This window comes from Haematobia irritans, chromosome 3 (genome assembly GCF_050003625.1).
Source record: "Haematobia irritans isolate KBUSLIRL chromosome 3, ASM5000362v1, whole genome shotgun sequence".
Lineage (NCBI taxonomy): Eukaryota > Metazoa > Arthropoda > Insecta > Diptera > Muscidae > Haematobia > Haematobia irritans.
In genome coordinates, this window is record NC_134399.1 from 130,316,444 (window position 1) to 130,337,685 (window position 21,242).

Sequence of the window (21,242 nt, forward strand, 5' to 3'; positions counted from 1 at the left end):
ATACAAGCCCTGTAGGTTCAGTCAGTTCAGATTGTAATAAAACTAATATAACTATGTACCCTTTAATGTTCTTACATATGGAAATGCGGGTTATCTCCCAATCATATACCACAAACAATGTTTACTAATTTAATAGGGGTGGTTTAGGGTATGATATAGTCGGCCCCGCCCGACTTTCTACTTTACTCACTTGTTTAAACTGGCATTTGTTTGTACGCTATAGCTTTATTAATATACCACGAAAAGAGAGTGAAAATAGGTGTATATCCTAATTTTAATTTTACTGTCCTAGATTTAAAGTCAGATAGGTCGCTAAAACATGTCTTTATTTTAAAGAATCCGCATCATTGACACGGAGTCAATACCAAAATCCTCAAAGGAAGGTCAAAATCTTTGGATCCAAGAAAATTTTTGTTTTGAGTGTAGTGAATTTTGTACAAACTTACTATCGTTGAAATTTCAAACTTTCGATCAAATTCATAATAAATTAATTCGCTTACTGTTGTTTCTGTATGCGAACCACCCCAATAAGTAAGAGCTAATGACAAGTTTAGCAGAACAAGACAATCTACAACAATCAGAGTTTGTGTAGCTTCTCTCACGCACAACTCGTCGAAATAAAGTGACATTTATCTCTTTGCTTTAATTGCCTGAGACGATTAGGCCTTTATCGTTTGAGGAGAAAGATTTATCAACAAATGTTTTTTTTTTGTTTTGCATAGTATACGCATTCAATACGAGTGTATATATGAAGTACTTGTTGGGCTTTATTTAGTTTAGTTGCTTTCTATCAGATAGTGGAACAAGTCGTTTGTTGACATTTGCGGCAACGAATACGATGTGTTGGTCGCGTGTCGTAGTCGTATTTTTTCATTGATAAACGCTATAAAGAATACTAGAACCGGTTGCTGTTTATACCCGACGAGAATATCAATGCATTTTGACTTTGTTCTAAATTGAAATAAAAGTGAAGCCTAGACAAAAATAATAAATAATTATAATGAATACATTGGCTTTGATTGCATTTGCCTTATGGGCATTGTTTATGCGTTTTTTACCACAAATTTTTGAATTCATTAAATTAAAACGTTGGGCTGACACTCTACCGGGACCAACAATTTCTGAACTTATAGAGAATGTCAAAAAAGGCCGTAAGTATAAATATGAAGTGTTATATCGAATTTGGAATTTCTCCTTCACCTCTCTCTCGTTCATTCTTTTAAATTATCTTTCTTACTGTTTTCTATTGAGACAGGTGACCTAGTTGTACAATGATATTTTCTATAACTACAAACAAATTACATATGGTCTTGAGAATTGAAAGACCAACTCTTATCAACATAACTGATATGATCATATACATATACACAAAGAAAGCAAATGCATTAAAAAAGAATAACATTTAATATTGCATAGATTTTGCATGAAGTTTTTTCAACTTGTTTCCTAATGTACCGACTCATGATTTTATTTTACATGTTGGACTTTGAGTTTGAGAGTAATCTCCATAGTTACATTATATTCGTAGCCTTTTCATTTGACCGCCAAATGCGATAAAATAAAAACAATAAAAAACATCGTTAAGATTAACATATGTATAAATATGAGACATTCCACGCTGATTCTGGCTTCTGGGACCATATGAGTGCATACACTGAAAAAAAAGCATGCCCGGTTCCAAAGATTTTGTCTTTACTTTAAAAATTTTGGTATTGATTCCGAGCCAAAGAAGCGTAGAATAAAAGTAAGGATACTTTTAAGACACAATTCTCTTTTAAATTTGGGATTTGTGTACTTGCTTCTAAGAAGCAAATTTTAATTTTTCGCTTTTTCAGGTTTTTCTCTTCATATGCTATCACAGTCCTTTAAAAACGGGTTAACGACAACTTTATTTTCCAAATTAAGACTCGACTTCCAGTAGAAATTATGCTATGTTTCAAGTAAAAAATGTCTTTAAAATAAACAGTTGAAAAACATGTCCTATATTTGAACAATTTTTTGCTTTGTAGTCAAGATGCAAAAAAACAACAAATTTAAAGACAATTTCATTAAATCTAAAGAATTTTTCTGAATTATTAAAGTCAAGTTGAACTTCGCCCAAACATTTTTTCTTTCATGTTATGATACCAATTTTTAAGTGAAATCACTTAATTCTAAGGACAATACGACTTCATTGAAAAGTTTATCGACTTTTGGGCAAGGAAAAAATTTTATATTAGAGAAATTCGTTTTCTATGCTAAGCAAAATTTGCATTCGTATTTTAAGGACATGAAATCTTTGACCTCACGACAATATTTTTTTCAGTGTATGGCCCGAGTCAAGAGATATATATATTGCAGCTATATCTAAATCTGAACCGGTTTCAACCAAATTTGGCACACTTTGCGACACTATCAATTGCACTCCTTGTGCAAAATTTAAAGAAAATCAAGGTAAAACAATGGTTTCTGGGGCCATATAAGTGCATATCGGGCGAAAGATATTTATGGGAGCTATATCTAAATCTGAACCGATTTCTTCCAAAATCAATAGGTTTCTATTCTAACCTAAACAAAAACGTGTGCCAAATTTGAAGTTGATTTGACTAAAACTGGGACCTGGACTTTGATTATAAAAATGTGTTGTCAGACAGACGGACGGCTAGATCGACTCAGGGGCCGGCCCTGAGCAATATTGCCAAAGAATATTCCCCACCGAAAAATAAGCTGACGTGAAGTATAAATAAGGATATATATATATATATATATATATATATATATATATATATATATATATATATATATATATATATATATATATATATATATATATATATATATATATATATATATATATATATATATATATATATATATATATATATATATATATATATATATATATATAATTGAATGCACTTGGTATCTTTCATAACTCTGGGTTGCATTTCTATCTCTATCTTTTTCTCTTTACACACTCTGACTATGATTTTTCAACCAGGGCTGCCAATATAATTTCAAGAACAATCTTCGTTTTTTTCCGAAGAAATCGTCATATAGATCTTTAGATCTTTAATATTTATTATTTTTTCAACATTTTCGATAAAAATAAAATTTTCTATAGAAGTAAAATTTTGACAAAATTTCCTATAGAAATAAAATTTGGACAAAATTTTCTATAGAAATAATATTTTGACAACAACTTGTATAGAAATAAAATTTTGACAAACATTTCTATAGAAATAAAATTTTGGCAAAATTTCCTATAGAAATAAAATTTTGACAAAAATTTCTATAGAAATAAAATTTTAACAAAAATTTCTATAGAAATAAAATTTTGACAAAAATTTCTACAGAGATAAAATTTTGACAAAATTTTCTATATAAATAAATTTTGGCAAAATTTCCTATAGAAATAAAATTTTGACAAAATTTTCTATAGAAATAAAATTTTAACAAAAATTTCTATAGAAATAAAATTGTGACAAAATTTTCCATATAAATAGCATTTTGACAACATTTTCATAGAAATAACATTTTGACAAAACTTTTTATAGCAATAAAATTTCCAAAAAATTTCCAAATTTTTCTATAGCAATAAAATTTCCACAAATTTTTCTATAGAAATAATATTTTGACAAAATTTTCTATAGAAATTAAATTTTGACAAAATTTTCTATAGAAATAAAATTTTGAAAAAATTTTCGATAGAAATAAAGTTTTGACAAAAGTTTCGATAGAAATATTTTGACAAAATTTCCGATAGAAATACGTTGACAAAATTTTCTATAGAAAGAAAATTTTCTATAGAAATAAAATTTTCTATAGAAATAAAATTTTGATAAAATTTTCTATAGAAATATAATTTTGACAAAATTATCTATAGAAATAAAATTTGGACAAAATTTTCCATAGAAATAAAATTTTGACAAAACTTTCTACAGAAATAAAATTTTGAAAAAAATTTTCTGTAGAAATAAAATTTTGACAATATTTTCTATAGAAATAATATTTTGTCAAAAAATTTCTATAGAAATACATTTTTGCAAGTATTTTCCACGAAAATGTGCAAAAATGTTCTACAGATATAAAATTATGACAAAATTTTCTACGGAAATAAAATTTTTACAAAAAATTTCTATAGAAAGAAAATTTTGAAAAAATTTTCTAAAAAATAAAATTTTGACAATATTTTCTATAGAAATAAAATTTTGACAAAACTTTGTATAGAAATAAAATTTTGACAAAATTTTCTATAGAAATACAATTTTGACAACATTTTCTATAGAAATAAAATTTTGACAAAATTTTTTATAGAAATAAAATTTTTAGAAAATTTTCTAAAAATAGAAAATTTTATTTCTATAGAAATAAAATTCGGACAAAAATTTCTATAGAAATAAATTTTTGCACGAAAATGTGCAAAAATTTTTTACAGATATAATATTTTGACAAAATTTTCTAAAGAAATAAAATTTCTACAAAATTTTCTATAGAAATAAAATTTTTAGAAAATTTTCCATAGAAATAAAATTTTGATAAAATTTTCTACAAAAATAAAATTTTTACAAGAAAATTCTATAGAAAAAAAAATTTACAAAATTTTCCATAGAAATAAAATTTTGACAAAATTTTCCATAGAAATAAAATTTTGACAATATTTTCCATAGAAATAAAATTTTGAAAAAAAAAAAATCTAGAGAAATAAAAGTTCGACAAAATCTTCCATAGAAATATAATCCCAGCAAAAAAATTTGGAAGTTATTCCAAAGGCACAACTTTAAAAGCACTTCCAGAAGATGCACTCCCAATGATGTTCTTTATTTTAACTACCCAGGAAGTTCTTTTACTTCAATTTTTTATAACTTGGTTTTTTCATACTTTTAATGGGTAATTTTAACTGTTTTTGTTCCAAAGAGGTTAAAAACAGAGTAAGAATTCATAAAATGGTACAAATCATTTAAATTTTGTCGAAAAAATGCTAAATCCAATCTGAAAAAATTGTGAATTTTTGAAAATATTTGAGGTCTAACGTTTCCGACAAGCGTTAGAATCCATTAAAAATTATAACAAATTATAAAAAATATTTATTTGACAAAATATCACAAAATTTTTTAATTTACATCCGAAACATTGAATTCGGATCACACCTAAAGAAGTGATGCAAATTCAGTGCATCGGCTGTTGAAATGGAGAACTTCCGTCCTATGACAAGCCCATGTTAAATTCATCGCTTCTGCGTCAATTTTGCACCACTTCCGGATCCAAAAAGAACATTTTCATTACTTTTTTGGCGACACTTTTTTTTGCTGGGATGTTAACAAAATTTTCTATAGAAATAAAATATAGAAATACAATTTTTAGAAAATTTTCCATAGAAATAAAATTTTGATAAAATTTTCTACAAAAATAAAATGTTTACAAAAAATTTCTATAGAAATAAAATTTTGACAAAATTTTCTATAGAAATTAAATTTCGACAAATTTTTCTATAGATCTAACATTGTGATAAAATTTTCCATAGAAATAGAATTTTGACAAAATTTTCCATAGAAATAAAAATTTTGAAAAATTATTCTATAGAAATAATATTTTGACAAAATTTTCTATAGAAGTTAAATTTTGACAAAATTTTCTATAGAAATAAAATATTGACAAAATTTTCGATAGAAATAAAGTTTTGATAAAAGTAATAGAATAGAAATATTTTGACAAAATTTTCGATAGAAATACGTTGACAAAATTTTCTATAGAAATAAAATTTTGACAAATTTTCTATAGAAATAAAATTTGGACAAAATGTTCCATAGAAATAAAATTTTGACAAAAAATTTGCTATAGAAATAAAATTTTGACAAAATTTTCTTTAGAGATAAACTTTTGACAAAATTTTCTGTAGAAATAAAATTTTGACAAAATTTTCCATAGAAATAGAATTTTGACAAAATTTTCTATAGAAATAAAACTTTTGAAAAATTTTTCTATAGAAATAATATTTTGACAAAATTTTCTATAGAAATAAAATTTTGACAAAATTTTCTATAGAAATAAAGTTTTGACAAACGTTTCGATCGAAATATTCTGACAAAATTTTCGATAGAAATAATTTGACAAAATTTTCTATAGAAATTATATTTTGACAAAGTTTTCTATAGAAATAAAGTTTTGACAAAATTTTCGATACAAATATTTTGACAAAATTTTCGATAGATATACTTTGACAAATTTTTCTTTAACAAAATTTTCTACAGAATTTTTCTACATTTTTAGAAAATTTTCTATAAAAATAACACTTTGACAAAATTCTATATAGAAATAAAATGTCGGCAAAATTTTATATAGAAATAAAATTTTGACAAAATTTTATATAGAAATAACATTTTGACAACTTTTTCTGTAGAAGTAAAATGTTAACACAAAATATAAACTTTATATAAAACATTTCTTTAAAATTAAAAAAAAACATTTTTTTCATATACTAACCAGAAAAATGTGATCAACAACTTCAAAATAATTTTTTTTAACTTGATAGATATTCCTACAATTTTGGTGGATTGTTGTTGACACGAGTGGTAACCGTGATACTAATACTGTAAAATAAGGTATAGCTCTTACATGTCTGAAATTTCTAGCAAAAACTCTCTTTTCCTGGCTCTAAACATGTAAACCAACAGCTTCTATTTCAAATTTTTGAACGGAGTTAATATCGTAATTTTTGGAAAAAAAATCTGAAAATCGGCATTTGCTGTATTGAGTAAAAAATCGTCAAAATGCCGATAAATCGGCAAAATTGGCAGCCCTGGTGGCAACAATATTTCTAAATTTATATATATTCACATCTACACTTATTAGTTTTATAAAAAATTGATGTCCCTACCATACTATATTCTAACATATTTGTTCCAAACATTTTATGCAAATTTAGGAACATTATAGTTTGGCATATAAAAATATTTTAGAATATCTCCCTGATTAAGAATGTTTCGATGTGTTACAAACGCAATGGCAACCTTATTATAGCTCCTATCACATCGCATGCACAAAGTAGGTCAATACTTTCTCAAAATTGTAAAATTTAGCAAAAATGTATCCATTTTGAGATTTGTATGGCGCTAACAAATTTTCTTAATTTTTATTTTTGTGACATATTTTTCTAAAATTAACTAACATTTACTTTCCTTTTAGAATTCTATTTCCTTTTATGCCACAATATATATTTATTAATTTTCATATACAGTTCCAAAATTCTTTTTGTATTCATATTTTCAGAAATTCTTTCATGGGTAAAGGAGTTACGTGTGAAACACGGGTCAACCTTTCGCATTTGGTTTGGCAAAGATTTAATGGTGTTTTTCACTGATCCCGAAGACGTTAAACAATTGCTGAGCAACAATAGCCTCTTGCATAAATCAACAAATTATAAAATTTTATTACCTTGGTTGGGCCAAGGATTGCTTACAAATGGAGGGGAATCATGGCACTCCAGAAGAAAACTGCTAACACCAGCATTTCACTTTCGTATTTTGAGTGAATTTAAAGAACCCATGGAGGAGAATTGCAAGATATTGGCTCGTCGTCTACAGGAAAAAGCCGATGAAAAGGAATTTGATATTTATCCTTATATTACTTTGTTCGCTTTGGATGTTATCTGTGAAACGGCCATGGGTATTAAGAAAAATGCTCAAATGCAAAGTGAATCGGAATATGTTAAAGCTGTCCAGGCGTAAGTAGAGTGTTTTTGCATTCCTCTATAGTAAGACTAGAAAATTTTGTTATTTTTACCTAAATCTAAATTCTTACCATGAAACTGACTACAAAGATCAGGGAGATATTATTTTTAACCGACCGCAGATGTGATCAATACGTGCCGTGATTGTACAGTCATCCTAATAAGATACAGTCTCAACGACATTAAAGAAGTGGAAATAGATGATAGGTAGAGGTTAAATACTGGCCCGATATTAGTGCTTAGTTTTCTATGTCCTCGAAGATGATGATATTGCTGACCGTCAAGAGCATGGATAGTTAAGACCTAAAGGGTGATTCTTTTGAGGTTAGGATTTTCATGCATTAGTATTTGACAGATCACGTGGGATTTCAGACATGGTGTCAAAGAGAAAGATGCTCAGTATGCTTTGACATTTCATCATGAATAGACTTACTAACGAGCAACGCTTGCAAATCATTGAATTTTATTACCAAAATCAGTGGCAGAAAATCCGCTTTTTTATCGACAAATTTTGTTCAGCGATGAGGCTCATTTCTGGTTGAATGGCTACGTAAATAAGCAAAATTGCCGCATTTGGAGTGAAGAGCAACCAGAAGCCGTTCAAGAACTGCCCATGCATCCCGAAAAATGCACTGTTTGGTGTGGTTTGTACGCTGGTGGAATCATTGGACCGTATTTTTTCAAAGATGCTGTTGGACGCAACGTTACGGTGAATGGCGATCGCTATCGTTCGATGCTAACAAACTTTTTGTTGCCAAAAATGGAAGAACTGAACTTGGTTGACATGTGGTTTCAACAAGATGGCGCTACATGCCACACAGCTCGCGATTCTATGGCCATTTTGAGGGAAAACTTCGGAGAACAATTCATCTCAAGAAATGGACCGGTAAGTTGGCCACCAAGATCATGCGATTTGACGCCTTTAGACTATTTTTGTGGGGCTACGTCAAGTCTAAAGTCTACAGAAATAAGCCAGCAACTATTCCAGCTTTGGAAGACAACATTTCCGAAGAAATTCGGGTTATTCCGGCCGAAATGCTCGAAAAAGTTGCCCAAAATTGGACTTTCCGAATGGACCACCTAAGACGCAGCCGCGGTCAACATTTAAATGAAATTATCTTCAAAAAGTAAATGTCATGGACCAATCTAACGTTTCAAATAAAGAACCGATGAGATTTTGCAAATTTTATGCGTTTTTTTTTTTAAAAAAGTTATCAAGCTCTTAACAAATCACCCTTTATATTGATACATGCTGTAATGGAATGTCGTGTAGTTTGAGAAATTCGTATTAGTTATTGATAGCTTGAATTCATCATTCGACCGTCGAACTGAACGGACGTGTTTTTTTAATAGCGGATTATCTCATCGTAATAAGTACTTATTACGAATTTCAAGTGTGGTGGTAAATGCAGCGAAATTCAAAGTCATCCACTGGGTTGCTAACTTCAGGGCCCACACCCAGAGAAGGAATATGATCACCTCAAACATGGTTGCGAAAACCATGTTACATGGTCACCACCCAAAAATAACATTTTGCTCTTGAAACATGTTTGAGGTGATCATATTCCTTCTCTGCGTGCAGTGGACCGGTATCGACTGAAGTTATAAATTTGGGCAATGACCAAGAGTTAGGCCCAATTAGTCGACCTGTAGACGGGTCGACAGGTTGCAATAATTTGACAAGTCGAACCTTCCCTAAGTCATCCACTGGGTTGCTAAATTCAGGGCCCAGTGGACGGGTATCGACTGAAGTTATAAATTTGGGAAATGACCAAGAGTTAGGCCCAATTAGTCGACCTGTAGACGAGTCGACAGGTTGCGATAATTTGACAAGTCGAACCTTCCCTAAGGTAACCACATCAGAAAGAGATTTAAAGAACGCATAAATGCCTTGTTTATCCTAAAGAAATTAGGATCAGTCGACCCAAGCACGTTGTCGACCAAGCAAAGCAATTCCTTAAAATGGGCGCAAGGAATTCTTAAAGCTGGAAAAGATCGCCGGATGAACTGCCATCTTCCAAAAGGGATCAAAAATCGTTTGTTTCAGTGGCAAAAAACAGTCTTGTGATGGCGATTGTTAATAGGGAAGCAGTTGACGGTATTGTTCCAAAGCACAAGTGGGTGAAATTGAGAATGCTTTGTCTGGCGTCTACTCACATGTGCTGGAAAAATTTCCCGGCCCAGATCCTCGACACCAAGAGGCTGGTTGGTATCAAGGACGATTAAAGCTAGTTGAGGACCAAAGGTCTATTGAATGTTTCAAAGCTGCGTTGATACTAATTGGTGGAGTTTGGGAAGGAACTGCTCTAGAGTTAGTCGAGAAGAAAGACATACCGGCTAGACCTAGAACACATGCGTGGATACCTGCAAACCCTCCTGACCCTGAATCTAATTTAAATAGGTTGAAACAATGCAATTCAGATCTTCCAACAGCTGATTGGAAGGTTGGCCGTTTGGATGAAGTGGATGGACCAAGACGGCATGCAGTGTAAATATTGACCACTCAGTTTTTGCCACATCTAAGAAAGTCCCAGAGACGCGTATGTTATGGCTATTATTTCTTCGGGGATGCAAGGGGGCTTGCCATATGTTCCGATTGACTATCTTACTAATCATTAGATTCGTTTCCCAATGCTAGAATCAGGAACATTTGTACGACGGAACACTTCAGGTTCGCTGCTTCTGATGGAAGGTCTCACTTGGGATAAGTTGGCAGCTGCTGCTGTGATAATATATGTGGCAATTTTCTCGCTAACCTATAATCTTGAAAGGGGACGGTAATTCTCTGAAGCAACTCCCTCGGATCTTTACGTAGCAAAAAATACCAAAGTTAGTAGTAGGCAGTAACTCATTCCAGCATGTCGCAGACCATGATTTCTCTCTTTGTAGCTATATCACTATCAGATTAAAAACCCTTAAGTTCCTTCTTCCGAGAGGCTCAACTGTTAATGACATGGATAAATGCTGCTAAGGTAAAATTTAACGGAGACCACGAGTTCGACGCATTGCTCTCCTTGTCGCTCTGCCACTCTCCGAAATACGAGGGGGCTCTTACTGCCATCTACTACTTACTTGAATCGGCAGCTTTATTTCCCCGTTTCTGGAATCAGCAATATTTGTATGACAAATCTCTCTGCTTCTACTGGGAAATTATTCTTCACTTTATACATTCGAGTACAAGATCGAATATGAAGCTAGCGCCTCCTGCATCGATAATGTCTCCAAATTTTCTCTCTATAGTATGAAATTTATAGGGGGACCTTAACTCTATAAATCTATAATCCATGAAGTCATTCCAAAAAGTGGATATTTCTTTCCGATCTTTACCTAATAAAGTGCTAAAGTTCGTAGTAGGTTTTAAGCCACGCCACTCTAGCGCGTCAGAGACCATGAATTCTTCGAATTTCTCTCCTTGTTGCCCTATCACTATCCGATTGAAAATCAGTCACCATCGCGTTACCAAAAGTTACTGAGATCCATCTTGTCCTTCTTCTAAGATTCAAGAGGGCTCTTAGGGTCGTCAACAATTTACTTGTACCTGAGCATACACCTGGTGTTTTGGTCACATATTCCTCTATTATTTTACTAATCGTTAAAATCGTTTCCCCGATGATAAATTTAATAGTATTTGTACTGCGAAACTCATCGTCTGTTATTTCCGCTGCATCCACTAGGCCTTACTTGGGAAACGACGAGCGAATATGAATCTACTGTCTCCTTCAGTGATGATGTATCGCAACTGTCTTCCTCTCTTCTCATGGTAGGGGGCGCCAATTCCCTAAAGCGACAATCGTAGGATTCTCTGATGGAAGATGGGTGAGAGGACGATACTGGACCTATATGTGGGGGACCCAGACCTCGAGATCCTATTACAATTAATGGATCACAGCACAGGATGCAGGGAGGAGAGCTTGCTATAACGGAATGGGTTAAGTGGCTCAAAAATAACACGACGCCACAAAACGTGAACAATTTCACAAATTGCCTGAGGGCAATAGCAGGCATTACGGTTCGATCGCGAAAGGGATTGGAATGCAAAAACATAGTCCGCGACTATTCAGAATACGGAGGGATCCGCATCATATGGATGTCGGGACATGACGGAATACGAGGAAATGTAAGTGCAAGTGGCGATAGGAGCTAGGACACATAGGAGGACCGGGGGAATAAAAACCCGGCAGCTAGAATTGAGATAACATCTGCGCCGAATAGAAGCATCGAAGGATGATGCATGTAGGTCTTGTTTTAAAAATAATGAAAACTTGCAACACTTCCTTTGTCACTGCCCTAACTTTACTATCCAACCGAAAGTGAACGGCGGTGGAATTAGTTTTGGCAGATGGAATAACCCAATGGTCTAGGCTTGTACTCTAACTGGGGTTGTCATCTATCTCCTCCAACACAATAAATGGACGAAAGGTATTCGGACTCGGCTGTAGAATTCCCTTGACTGAGCTAAACATAGAATCGGGAAGAACTCATTGATCTGAAAGGAATTCACAACCAATGGTATCACGACCTTACGGGACCGGTACAGGGCTAGTCTCTGGTGTGTATGGACCTGTTCCAGTTCTGACCAAAACACATGGAAGGGACCACTCACTTTAACATGGGCTTGTCATTGAGGGGGTAAATCTTCATTTGAGGACACGTCTTGGATTCATTCAAAAGTGACAATTCCTGATAGAATAGACAAGTCCTCATGAACCGGTATCGGTAAAACTCTTAAGAATCTGTCTCATTTTGGGCATCCGAATCGCACCAGAAATGAAAATGTTTTGAAATATGTTGAACAATTGGTTATTCTGGTAATTCTATTTCAATAAATGTGTAGATCTAATAAGATTTTAATATTAAGCGGAAGTGGAAGGAAATCAATAAATTATGACTATTTAAAAATTGCGACAAACTGGACCACCGGTACCAGTTTTGTCACACTTCCGCCAGTGGCAATTTGCATCAATTTCCCGTAGGAAATGGTCTGAATAGGCCAAGTGAGACTGAAGTAACGGATTACCGCTATAACATAACCAAGATTTTGGTTATAGATTAGCACAGCCTAGAGACACTTTGTGTTTATATCTCACTTTCCTTTCAGAATTTGCCGAATTATCCACAAACGTTCGTTCTCCTTCTGGCAGCGAAATAATATCTTCTTCAAGTATACCAAACCGGGCCAAGAAATGGTTGCCGCTTTGCAAATTCTTCATGGGGAAACAAATCGTGTTATGAAATTAAGACGTAAGATGCTCGAAGAATCAAACATTACAAATCTTCAAGATGCGGAAAAATCCATCGATGATATTGGAACAAAGAAACGTTTCGCATTTCTGGATATGTTACTAATATCACAAATGGAAGGTGTTCCCCTAAGTGATCGGGATATTCGTGAAGAAGTCGATACATTTATGTTTGAGGGACACGATACAACTAGCTCTGCTATAGGATTTGCTATTTACCTTCTCTCTCAACATGCTGAAGTCCAAGATCAAGCCTATAAAGAGGCTATGGCTTTAGAGGGTCGTGAAAAAGAATCTATGCCATATTTGGAGGCAGTGATAAAGGAGACGCTACGTTTATATCCTTCAGTACCATTCTATTCACGACAAATGAAAGAGGATACCGATGTGGGTAAATTGAAAGTACCCAAAGGGGCAAGCGTTAGTATTCTCTCCTATGTTGTACATCGCGATGAGAACTACTACCCTGAACCAGAGAAATTTATGCCTTCACGTTTTTTGAAGAATGACAAGGATCAGCATCCCTTTAGTTTTGTGGCATTTAGTGCTGGTCCCAGAAATTGTATAGGTTTGTGAAATGAGAAGTTTGTGATTGAATTTTCTCCTACTAATATCCATTTTTCGTTTATGATTACAGGTCAAAAATTCGCCATGCTTGAATTGAAATGCTCATTGTCATCACTTTTGCGTAATTTCGAATTTTTACCAGCTAAAGACTTCGTTCCAAATCCTTTGCCCGAATTGGTAATGAAAAGTGGCAATGGCATTAAAATTCGAATGAAGCCACGTCACTAAATAATTCTACCATACCATTGAAATACATAACGATGTAATTTATAAAAAAATAAGTTTGTATATAATATAATCGTACTCAATATTTGCAGATGATCTAATACATTAATAAAATCATGATAAGTTTAATCATTACATCCTAGCTAAAAAGGGAAGGTTGTTCCACAAACATTTACTTTTAAGCGCAATCAGAGATTCTCTATCCATTTGTCCACTTCCGTCGAAGTTCTTTTGGACAAGTCGTAGAACTCGACTCACAATCACCTCCTGAGCAAGGTTGCAACATTTGGTAGAATTCTACCAAAAATGGTATATTTTTTACTCTTTGGTAGATTGACAAAATTCTCGGTGTTTTTGGTAGATTTGGAAAAATATTCCCAAATTTTCTATAGAAATCAAATTTTGACAAAATTTCCTAACAAAACAAATTATGACAAAATTTTCTACAGAAATAAAATCATGAGAAAAAAATTTCAAAAAAATAAGATTTTGACAAAATTTTTTAAAAAAATAAAATCTATAACATAGAAATAAAGTTTTGACAAAATTTTCTATAGAAAAAAAAATTGACAAAATTTTCTATAGAAATAAAATCTTGACAAATCTTTCTATAGAAATAAAATTTTGACAAACTTTTCTATAAAAATAAAATTTTGACAAATCTTTCTATAAAAATAAAATGTTGACAAAATTTTTTATAGAAATAAAATTGGACAAAATTTCCCAAGAAAACAAATTTTGACAAAATTTTTTACAGAAATCAAATCTTGAGAAAAATTTTTCTATAGAAATAAAAAATTTTTTTATAAAAATAAAATTTTGAGAAAAAAAAATCTATAGAAATAACATTTGAATAACATTTTCTATAGAAATCAAATTTTGACAAAATTTTCTAAGGAATAGAATTTTGACAAATTTTTCTATAAAAATACAATTTTGACAAAAATTTTTATAGAAATAAAAATTTTCTATAGGAATAAAATTTTGACAAAAATTTTTGTTGAAATAAAATTTTGACAAAATTTTCTATAGAAATAAAATTTTGACAAAATTTTCTATAGACATAAAATTTAGACAAAATTTTCTATAGAAATACAGTTTTGACAAAATTTTCTATAGAGAAAAAATTTTCTATAGAAATATATAGAAATACAATTTTGACAAATCTTTCTATAGAAATAAAATTTTGACAAATCTTTCCATAAAAATACAATTTTGACAAAATTTTTTTATAGAATTAAAAGTTTTCTATAGGAATAAAATTTTGACAAAATTTTTTATTGAAATAAAATTTTGACAAAATTTTCTATAGACATAAAATTTTGACAAAATTTTCTATAGAAATATAATTTTGACAAAATTTTCTGTAGAAATAAAATTTTGACAAAATTTGTTATAGAAATAAAAATTTTCTATGGGAATAAAATTAAAAAAAAAAATTCTATAGAAAAAACATTTTGACAAAATTTTCTGTATAAATAAAAATTTGGCAAAATTTTCAATCGTCCTGAAATTTGGCACAGATTCGTCTTCTGGCCAAGTTCGAAGATGGGCTACACTGGTAGAAAAATGTTTCGTATTATTAACGAACGGGCTTCGTTGATTATTTTTCGTTAATATTACGAAATTTTTCGTTATAAGAACGAAAGTGATCGTTAATACAACGAAATCAATCGTTAAAAGACAATTTTGTGTTTTGGTTTTTCGTTATATTAATGAAACACGTTTCGTTAATATTACGAATATTAACTTTGTAATTTTTTCAAGAATTAGAATAAAAAAATTTTCCAAGATGAAATTATTATAATCATTTGCACATAGAGAGTAACTTTTGGAAACTTTTAAACTAAACAGTCGTTTTATATACTCTGAAACTGGAATTGAAAATTTCATTTATAAAACGAAATCGATCGTTAATATAATGATATGGCTCGTTAAAAAATAAATTTTAAATTGTTATATTTCGTCATATTAGTGAAATATATGTTCATTAATAATACGAATGGGAGTTTGAGTATTTCTGCCTCTCCTTACTCTCTCTCTCTCTCTCTCTCTCTCTCTAAAACGTCTCTTCATACTCTCTCTAGCGTGTATGTAATTTGTACATACACATCTTAGTATGGCAATAAGCACATGTGTGCGTCTTGAAAAACAAACGGTAAAAAGTTCAACAGAAAACTTGTCTGATGGGCAAACATTAACAACATTTACGTTCTTTTCGCTGAAGAGTGCACACGCTCATTACAGTTTCGTTGTGAATAATAAACATAGATGGGTGAGGTGAGTTAAATTGGTGTTTTTTGTATATTCGCAAGAAATATAGTGTACATTTTTAATCTTTAGTGAAAATGCCCCGGGGAAGTGAACTTTCAGATGAGGAAGGCGGAACAATTACGGTGATGAACCTTGGTTGCACAAAAATTGGATAAATGGACACGGTGATACGATTATCATTTTTTGATCTTAGAAATAAGAGGCTTTTTTTTCTTAAGTGAAAGTCACAATATATGTTTATTATATTACTTAATTTATCATTATATATTATTTCTTACTGTATATAAACCATATTTCAACGATCTTAACAAAAAATAATACACTACCAATTACTACACTCAAATGCGCTAATTGGTTCGGTTTCATTAATATAACGTTTGTGTTCATTTATACAACGTTCGCCTATCATTCATACAATGAATAATTTTCATTCATACAACGTATAAGCTGCACCCATACACCGAATAAATTTCATTCATACAACGAATAATATTCGTTAATACAACGAAAAGGCTACGTAATAGCAACGTAATTATTCGTTAATACTACGAAATGTATTCTACAAAGTGTTTCGTAAATATAACGTAAAATTACGTTGTTATAACGAAATGCTACGTTGGCTGACTTTTAATGAAGAATTTCGTTAATACAACGTAGAAATTCATCGTATTAACGAAACTTTTTCTACCAGTGTATAGCAGTCCAGGTTTTGATATAGCTCCCATATAAACGGATCCCCCGATTTGGAGTTTTGAGCTTCTAGAAACCGTGGTTTTTACCGATTTGCCTGAAATTGGAAATCTCGAGGTATTTTAGAACAACAAATAGGTGTGTCGAAAATAATGTGTATCGGTCCATGTTTTGGTATAGCCCCCATATAGACCGATCTCCCGAGTTTACTTCTTGGGCTTCTTGAAGCATATTTTCTATTCGATTTGCCTGAAATTGGAAATCTAGAGGTATACGCATAAGTACGCCTAATATGGTGTGTATCGGTTCATGTTTTTCATGTATGTTAATCGCCTATGTAACTTATATTTGCAGAATTCTTTCAAACAAAAAATTGTTTGTAGTATGCAAACATTCTATGTCATGTTTCATCCTCAGCATATCATGATTTAGGGCCCAAATAGTTAATTCCTGTTTCGAATCATTTCAGCTGTCTATACTTTTATTGTGTAGGTTGCTGAACTTTTAGACTTCCATAAATTGAAAAGGCGTCATCCTGTGGGCTATTGTAATCATTTAAAAAAGGGGTTTTTAGACTGCATCATTGGTTTCTCATTCAATTATTTGCGAAGAAATGGAAAATAAATATTGTCCTAACTTTTTTAATTCTCTTTCTCTCTCTCTGTCTCAAACATTTTCAAAAATTCACAATTTTTTCAGATTGCACGCACAGAAAAAACATGTTTGGACATGGTTGCCGCATCCATTTAATGCTTATTTAGAGTATGTAATTGTCGCGAAAACCATGTATTTTGTCTTTGTAAAAATAATTTTCGAGCGGAGAAAAATATATGTTGGCAATAAGCATTTAAATGGTTCTCAAATGCCGCAAACATGTTCTATTATTTAAATGATAGAATTTGAGACCATTATATGGTCAGGAAAATCATGTATCTGACCATTCAATTTTTTTACTTTTTTGCAGAGAAAAAAATATTTTTATAGTTTACGTATAGACATGTCTACAACCATTACATGGCCATAAAGACCATGTACATTGTTTTCGTGACCATTTAATTTTTTTGCAGCGACAAGAATTTTATAAAAACATTGAGCAGGTACACACGATTTTCATTTTGCGCGTCAGTCGTGTGTTGATTGTTTCTTGGAATGGACGGAGAATACGGAATTATTGTGTTTTGTGTTAATTTATTTATTCAGAAATGGCCCGTGGTTTTACGTGAATACAAACAAGGAAAGTGTAATTGAAAAAAATATACCTGGTTTTTGTTCTGCATTTTGATATATGGTATAATTTATTTTTATTTGCAGTTACATGATGTCTGCGTTTGTACATTTGATGGTCACGAAGTAAATATGGAATGATTACTTATTGTTGAAATTGAACCAAACTAGAGTGTGTAAAAATATGTGAAGTTTGCTTGCACGACATTATAAATACAAATAAACAATGAATTAGTTTATAAATAAATAAAAACAAATAAATAAAGTTGATTTTGTGTTTTCTTTTCTCAAGTGGCGTCCTTTTTTCGACGACGAAAAAAGTTTTTTCATAAAAATCAAAACATTTTAGGTTGTGACCATGTTCTTTTAACTAGAAGAAAAACATTTTTGACGAATAACATAACATTTTAGATCGTGACCATTGTCTTTTAATGGAAACAAAATTCTTTTTATCAATATAATAACATTTTAGATGAGGACAATTGTATTTTTCTTAGAACCATGTTCACTGAGCCAACATGGTTGCAGGTTAAAATGTTACATGGTCGCCGCAAAAATAGCTGCTATCATATTATTTTGCTCTTCGAATATGATTGTGGCAATCATGTTTCCAAAATCAATAGGGATCGTCTTTGAGCCGAAACAGGACCCTATACCAAATTTTAGGACAATCGGACTAAAACTGCGTACTTTGCACACAAAAATACATCAACAGACAGACAGACAGACGGACATCGCTAAGTCGACTCAGAATTTAATTCTAAGACGATCGGTATACTAAACTATGGGTCTCAGACTTTTCCTTTTTGGCGTTACATACAAATGCACAAACTTATTATACCCTGTACCACAGTAGTGGTGAAGGGTATAAAAACAGGTACATTTTTCAATTACACTTTCCTTTTTTGTGTTCACATAAAACCACGTGCCACTTCTGAATAAATAAATTAACACAAAACACAGTAAATCCGTATTCTCCGTCCATTCCAAGAAACAATCACCACACGACTGATGCGCAAAATGAAAATCGTGTGTACCTGCTCAATGTTTTTATAAAATTCTTTTCGCTGCAAAAAAGTTAAAAAATTAAATGGTCACGAAAAAAATGTAAATGGTCTTTATGGCCATGTAATGGTTCTAGACATGTCTATACTAACCTATAAAAATACTTTTTTCCCTGTAAAAAAGTAGAAAAAAATTTAATCGTCAGGTACATGATTTTCCCGACCATTTAATGGTCTCAAATTCTATCATTTAAATGATAGAACATGTTTGCGGTATTTGAGAACCATTCAAATGCTTATTGCCACCATACATTTTTCTCCGCTCGAAAACTATTTTTACAAAGACAAAATACATGGTTTTCGCGGCAATTACATGCTCTAGATAAGCATTAAATGGATGCAGCAACCATGTCCAAACATGGGTTTTCTGTGCGTGTTGACAAATAAATACATTTTAATTTTTTTATGATTTTTAATGCATTCCAACGTTTGGCTGGAACGTTTGACATCAAGTATTTTCAAGAACTCGCAAGTTTTCTAAAATGGATTTAGCATTTTTTTCGTCAAAATTTAAATAATTTGTATCATTTTATTAATTGTTGGTCTGCTTTTAACTTATTTGAAACAAAAAAGTTTTAAATTTCCCACTAAAAATATGAAAAAAGCGAGTTATAAAAAATTGACTCAAATGAACTTCCTGAGCAGTTAGAATAAAGAACTTCTTTGGGAGAACATTTTTGGAAGTGCTTTTAATGTTGTGCCTTTAGAAGAACTTCCAAATTTTTGTTGCTGGGATATGTGTGGCAAACATTTTATACTTGTTTATGAGCATTATATGCTTTCACTTAATAATAATGTGCTAAAAATAAGAGTTCCAAACATATATTTTTTACAGTTTTTTATATGAAAAGCAATCTTTTTCGTTCGTGTGGGTGTATGCACAAAATGATTCTTCATATTAAACATTTAATGTTTTAAGGAGCTGGTTAAAATAATTCAACCGAAACAGGTGTTTTTAAATATTGTTGTGTCGATCTATCTAATCGTAGACATATAAAAATTCCATGGAGAATAAAAATACCATACGAATATTCTTAATTTTGCAATAAAAGAAATCAGGGAAAATATTTTATTAACCTTATACGACGCAGTGCTTCGATGCACATACTTACTTGAGAATTTAGTTCTATTCCGTATGTGTACATGAGCAAATGTGCAGAATTGAGCACAGTCATAGAAAAATTTTGCATTTGTGGGAGCTCTTTTAAAAGCTACAACGATTCCGATAAATAAAAAATAAAAAAACCATCTGGAGTTTTTTCATTAACGTCCTCGAGCTGGACTAAAACCAAAAATATAATTAAAAAAATTGTTCGATGAATACCTTCACATTGATTGTTTTATGATTGTTCGATTTTTACCAAGAATTTTTCATTTTATAAAAAATATTATACTGATTCAAAACAATACATAGACCCATAGTAGGCGAACTTATAGAATGCTAAGAAAGCCGTGTATCTGTTTGGACATTATAAACAACATTATTTCATAAATAAAGTAAAAATATATAGTACTAGCGTAACCCGGCCCGCTTCGCTGCGCTTTCCGAAGCGTATTTGGAGGAACATTTTGCATTAACTTAGTCAACTATATCCTTCGTGCTGAAAACAAATTGGAAAAGATTTCAATTCTTTTAAACAAATCGGTTTTTCGTTTATAGGTACAAATACGGCGGGAGAGGGTGTACCCTTTCCTCCAAATTTTTTTAATAATGTTCTGTATTCAAGTAGTTGGACAATCTTCTATATTTCTTGTGAATTTTAAGTGGGGTTTGTCAAGGAAAGGTATCCTTCTCCTCAACATATCTGAAAATTAAGCACTATATTATAATAACATACAAAGAATTACTGTTTCCCATCCAATAAATCGGAAAAAGCAAAGTAGTAAAAAAATTTACCACATTAACATTTGCTAAAATGTTGGAAAATGATGCACCCTCTACGTTGGCTGCCAATTTCATGTAAATTTAAGTTCTTTACTAAAAAGAAGTCTGGCAGAAGCCTGTACAAAAATCATAAAATTATGTACCGAGTTCCCATTTACGGACAACCCTCTACTTTCAATTTAAGAAAAAAAAAACGGACAAAAGGAAACCCTCTCCCCACCTTCGCTCCACTCCGACCTGATATCGGACTATCACGTACCCTATATTAATTTCGCAACTACTCAATGGTCCCTATAAATTCTATCGAAGTAAATCGATAAAGTTTATTTCAATTTTCCACTTCCCCAACCAGATATCGAAAAGTC

General features: G+C 31.4%; 1 protein-coding gene and 1 long non-coding RNA gene across 2 annotated transcripts; both read left to right on the forward strand.

Moving 5' to 3' along the window:
- The first annotated feature begins 775 nt into the window (after window positions 1-775).
- LOC142229168 (putative cytochrome P450 4s3) lies at window positions 776-13,869 on the forward strand. Its single transcript, XM_075299705.1, has 4 exons — window positions 776-1,151; window positions 7,249-7,702; window positions 12,807-13,516; window positions 13,586-13,869. Exons 1-4 carry the CDS (start codon window positions 1,001-1,003, stop codon window positions 13,741-13,743), a joined length of 1,473 nt encoding a protein of 490 aa, XP_075155820.1. The 5' UTR covers window positions 776-1,000; the 3' UTR covers window positions 13,744-13,869.
- Window positions 13,870-15,853: 1,984 nt separating this feature from the next.
- Window positions 15,854-16,267, forward strand: LOC142232084 (uncharacterized). The gene is made up of 2 exons (XR_012721012.1): window positions 15,854-16,020; window positions 16,084-16,267. It is a non-coding gene; the product is annotated as an uncharacterized LOC142232084 (long non-coding RNA).
- The last annotated feature ends 4,975 nt before the right edge of the window (window positions 16,268-21,242 follow it).

Excerpts from the sequence above, each read along its gene's own strand:
- LOC142229168 (XM_075299705.1), top strand. The coding sequence starts at position 1,001 with ATGAATACATTGGCTTTGATTGCATTTGCCTTATGGGCATTGTTTATG. Across the intron at positions 7,703-12,806 it reads TATGTTAAAGCTGTCCAGGC|AATTTGCCGAATTATCCACA; the intron begins GTAAGTAGAGTG and ends CTTTCCTTTCAG. Across the intron at positions 13,517-13,585 it reads TGGTCCCAGAAATTGTATAG|GTCAAAAATTCGCCATGCTT; the intron begins GTTTGTGAAATG and ends TTATGATTACAG.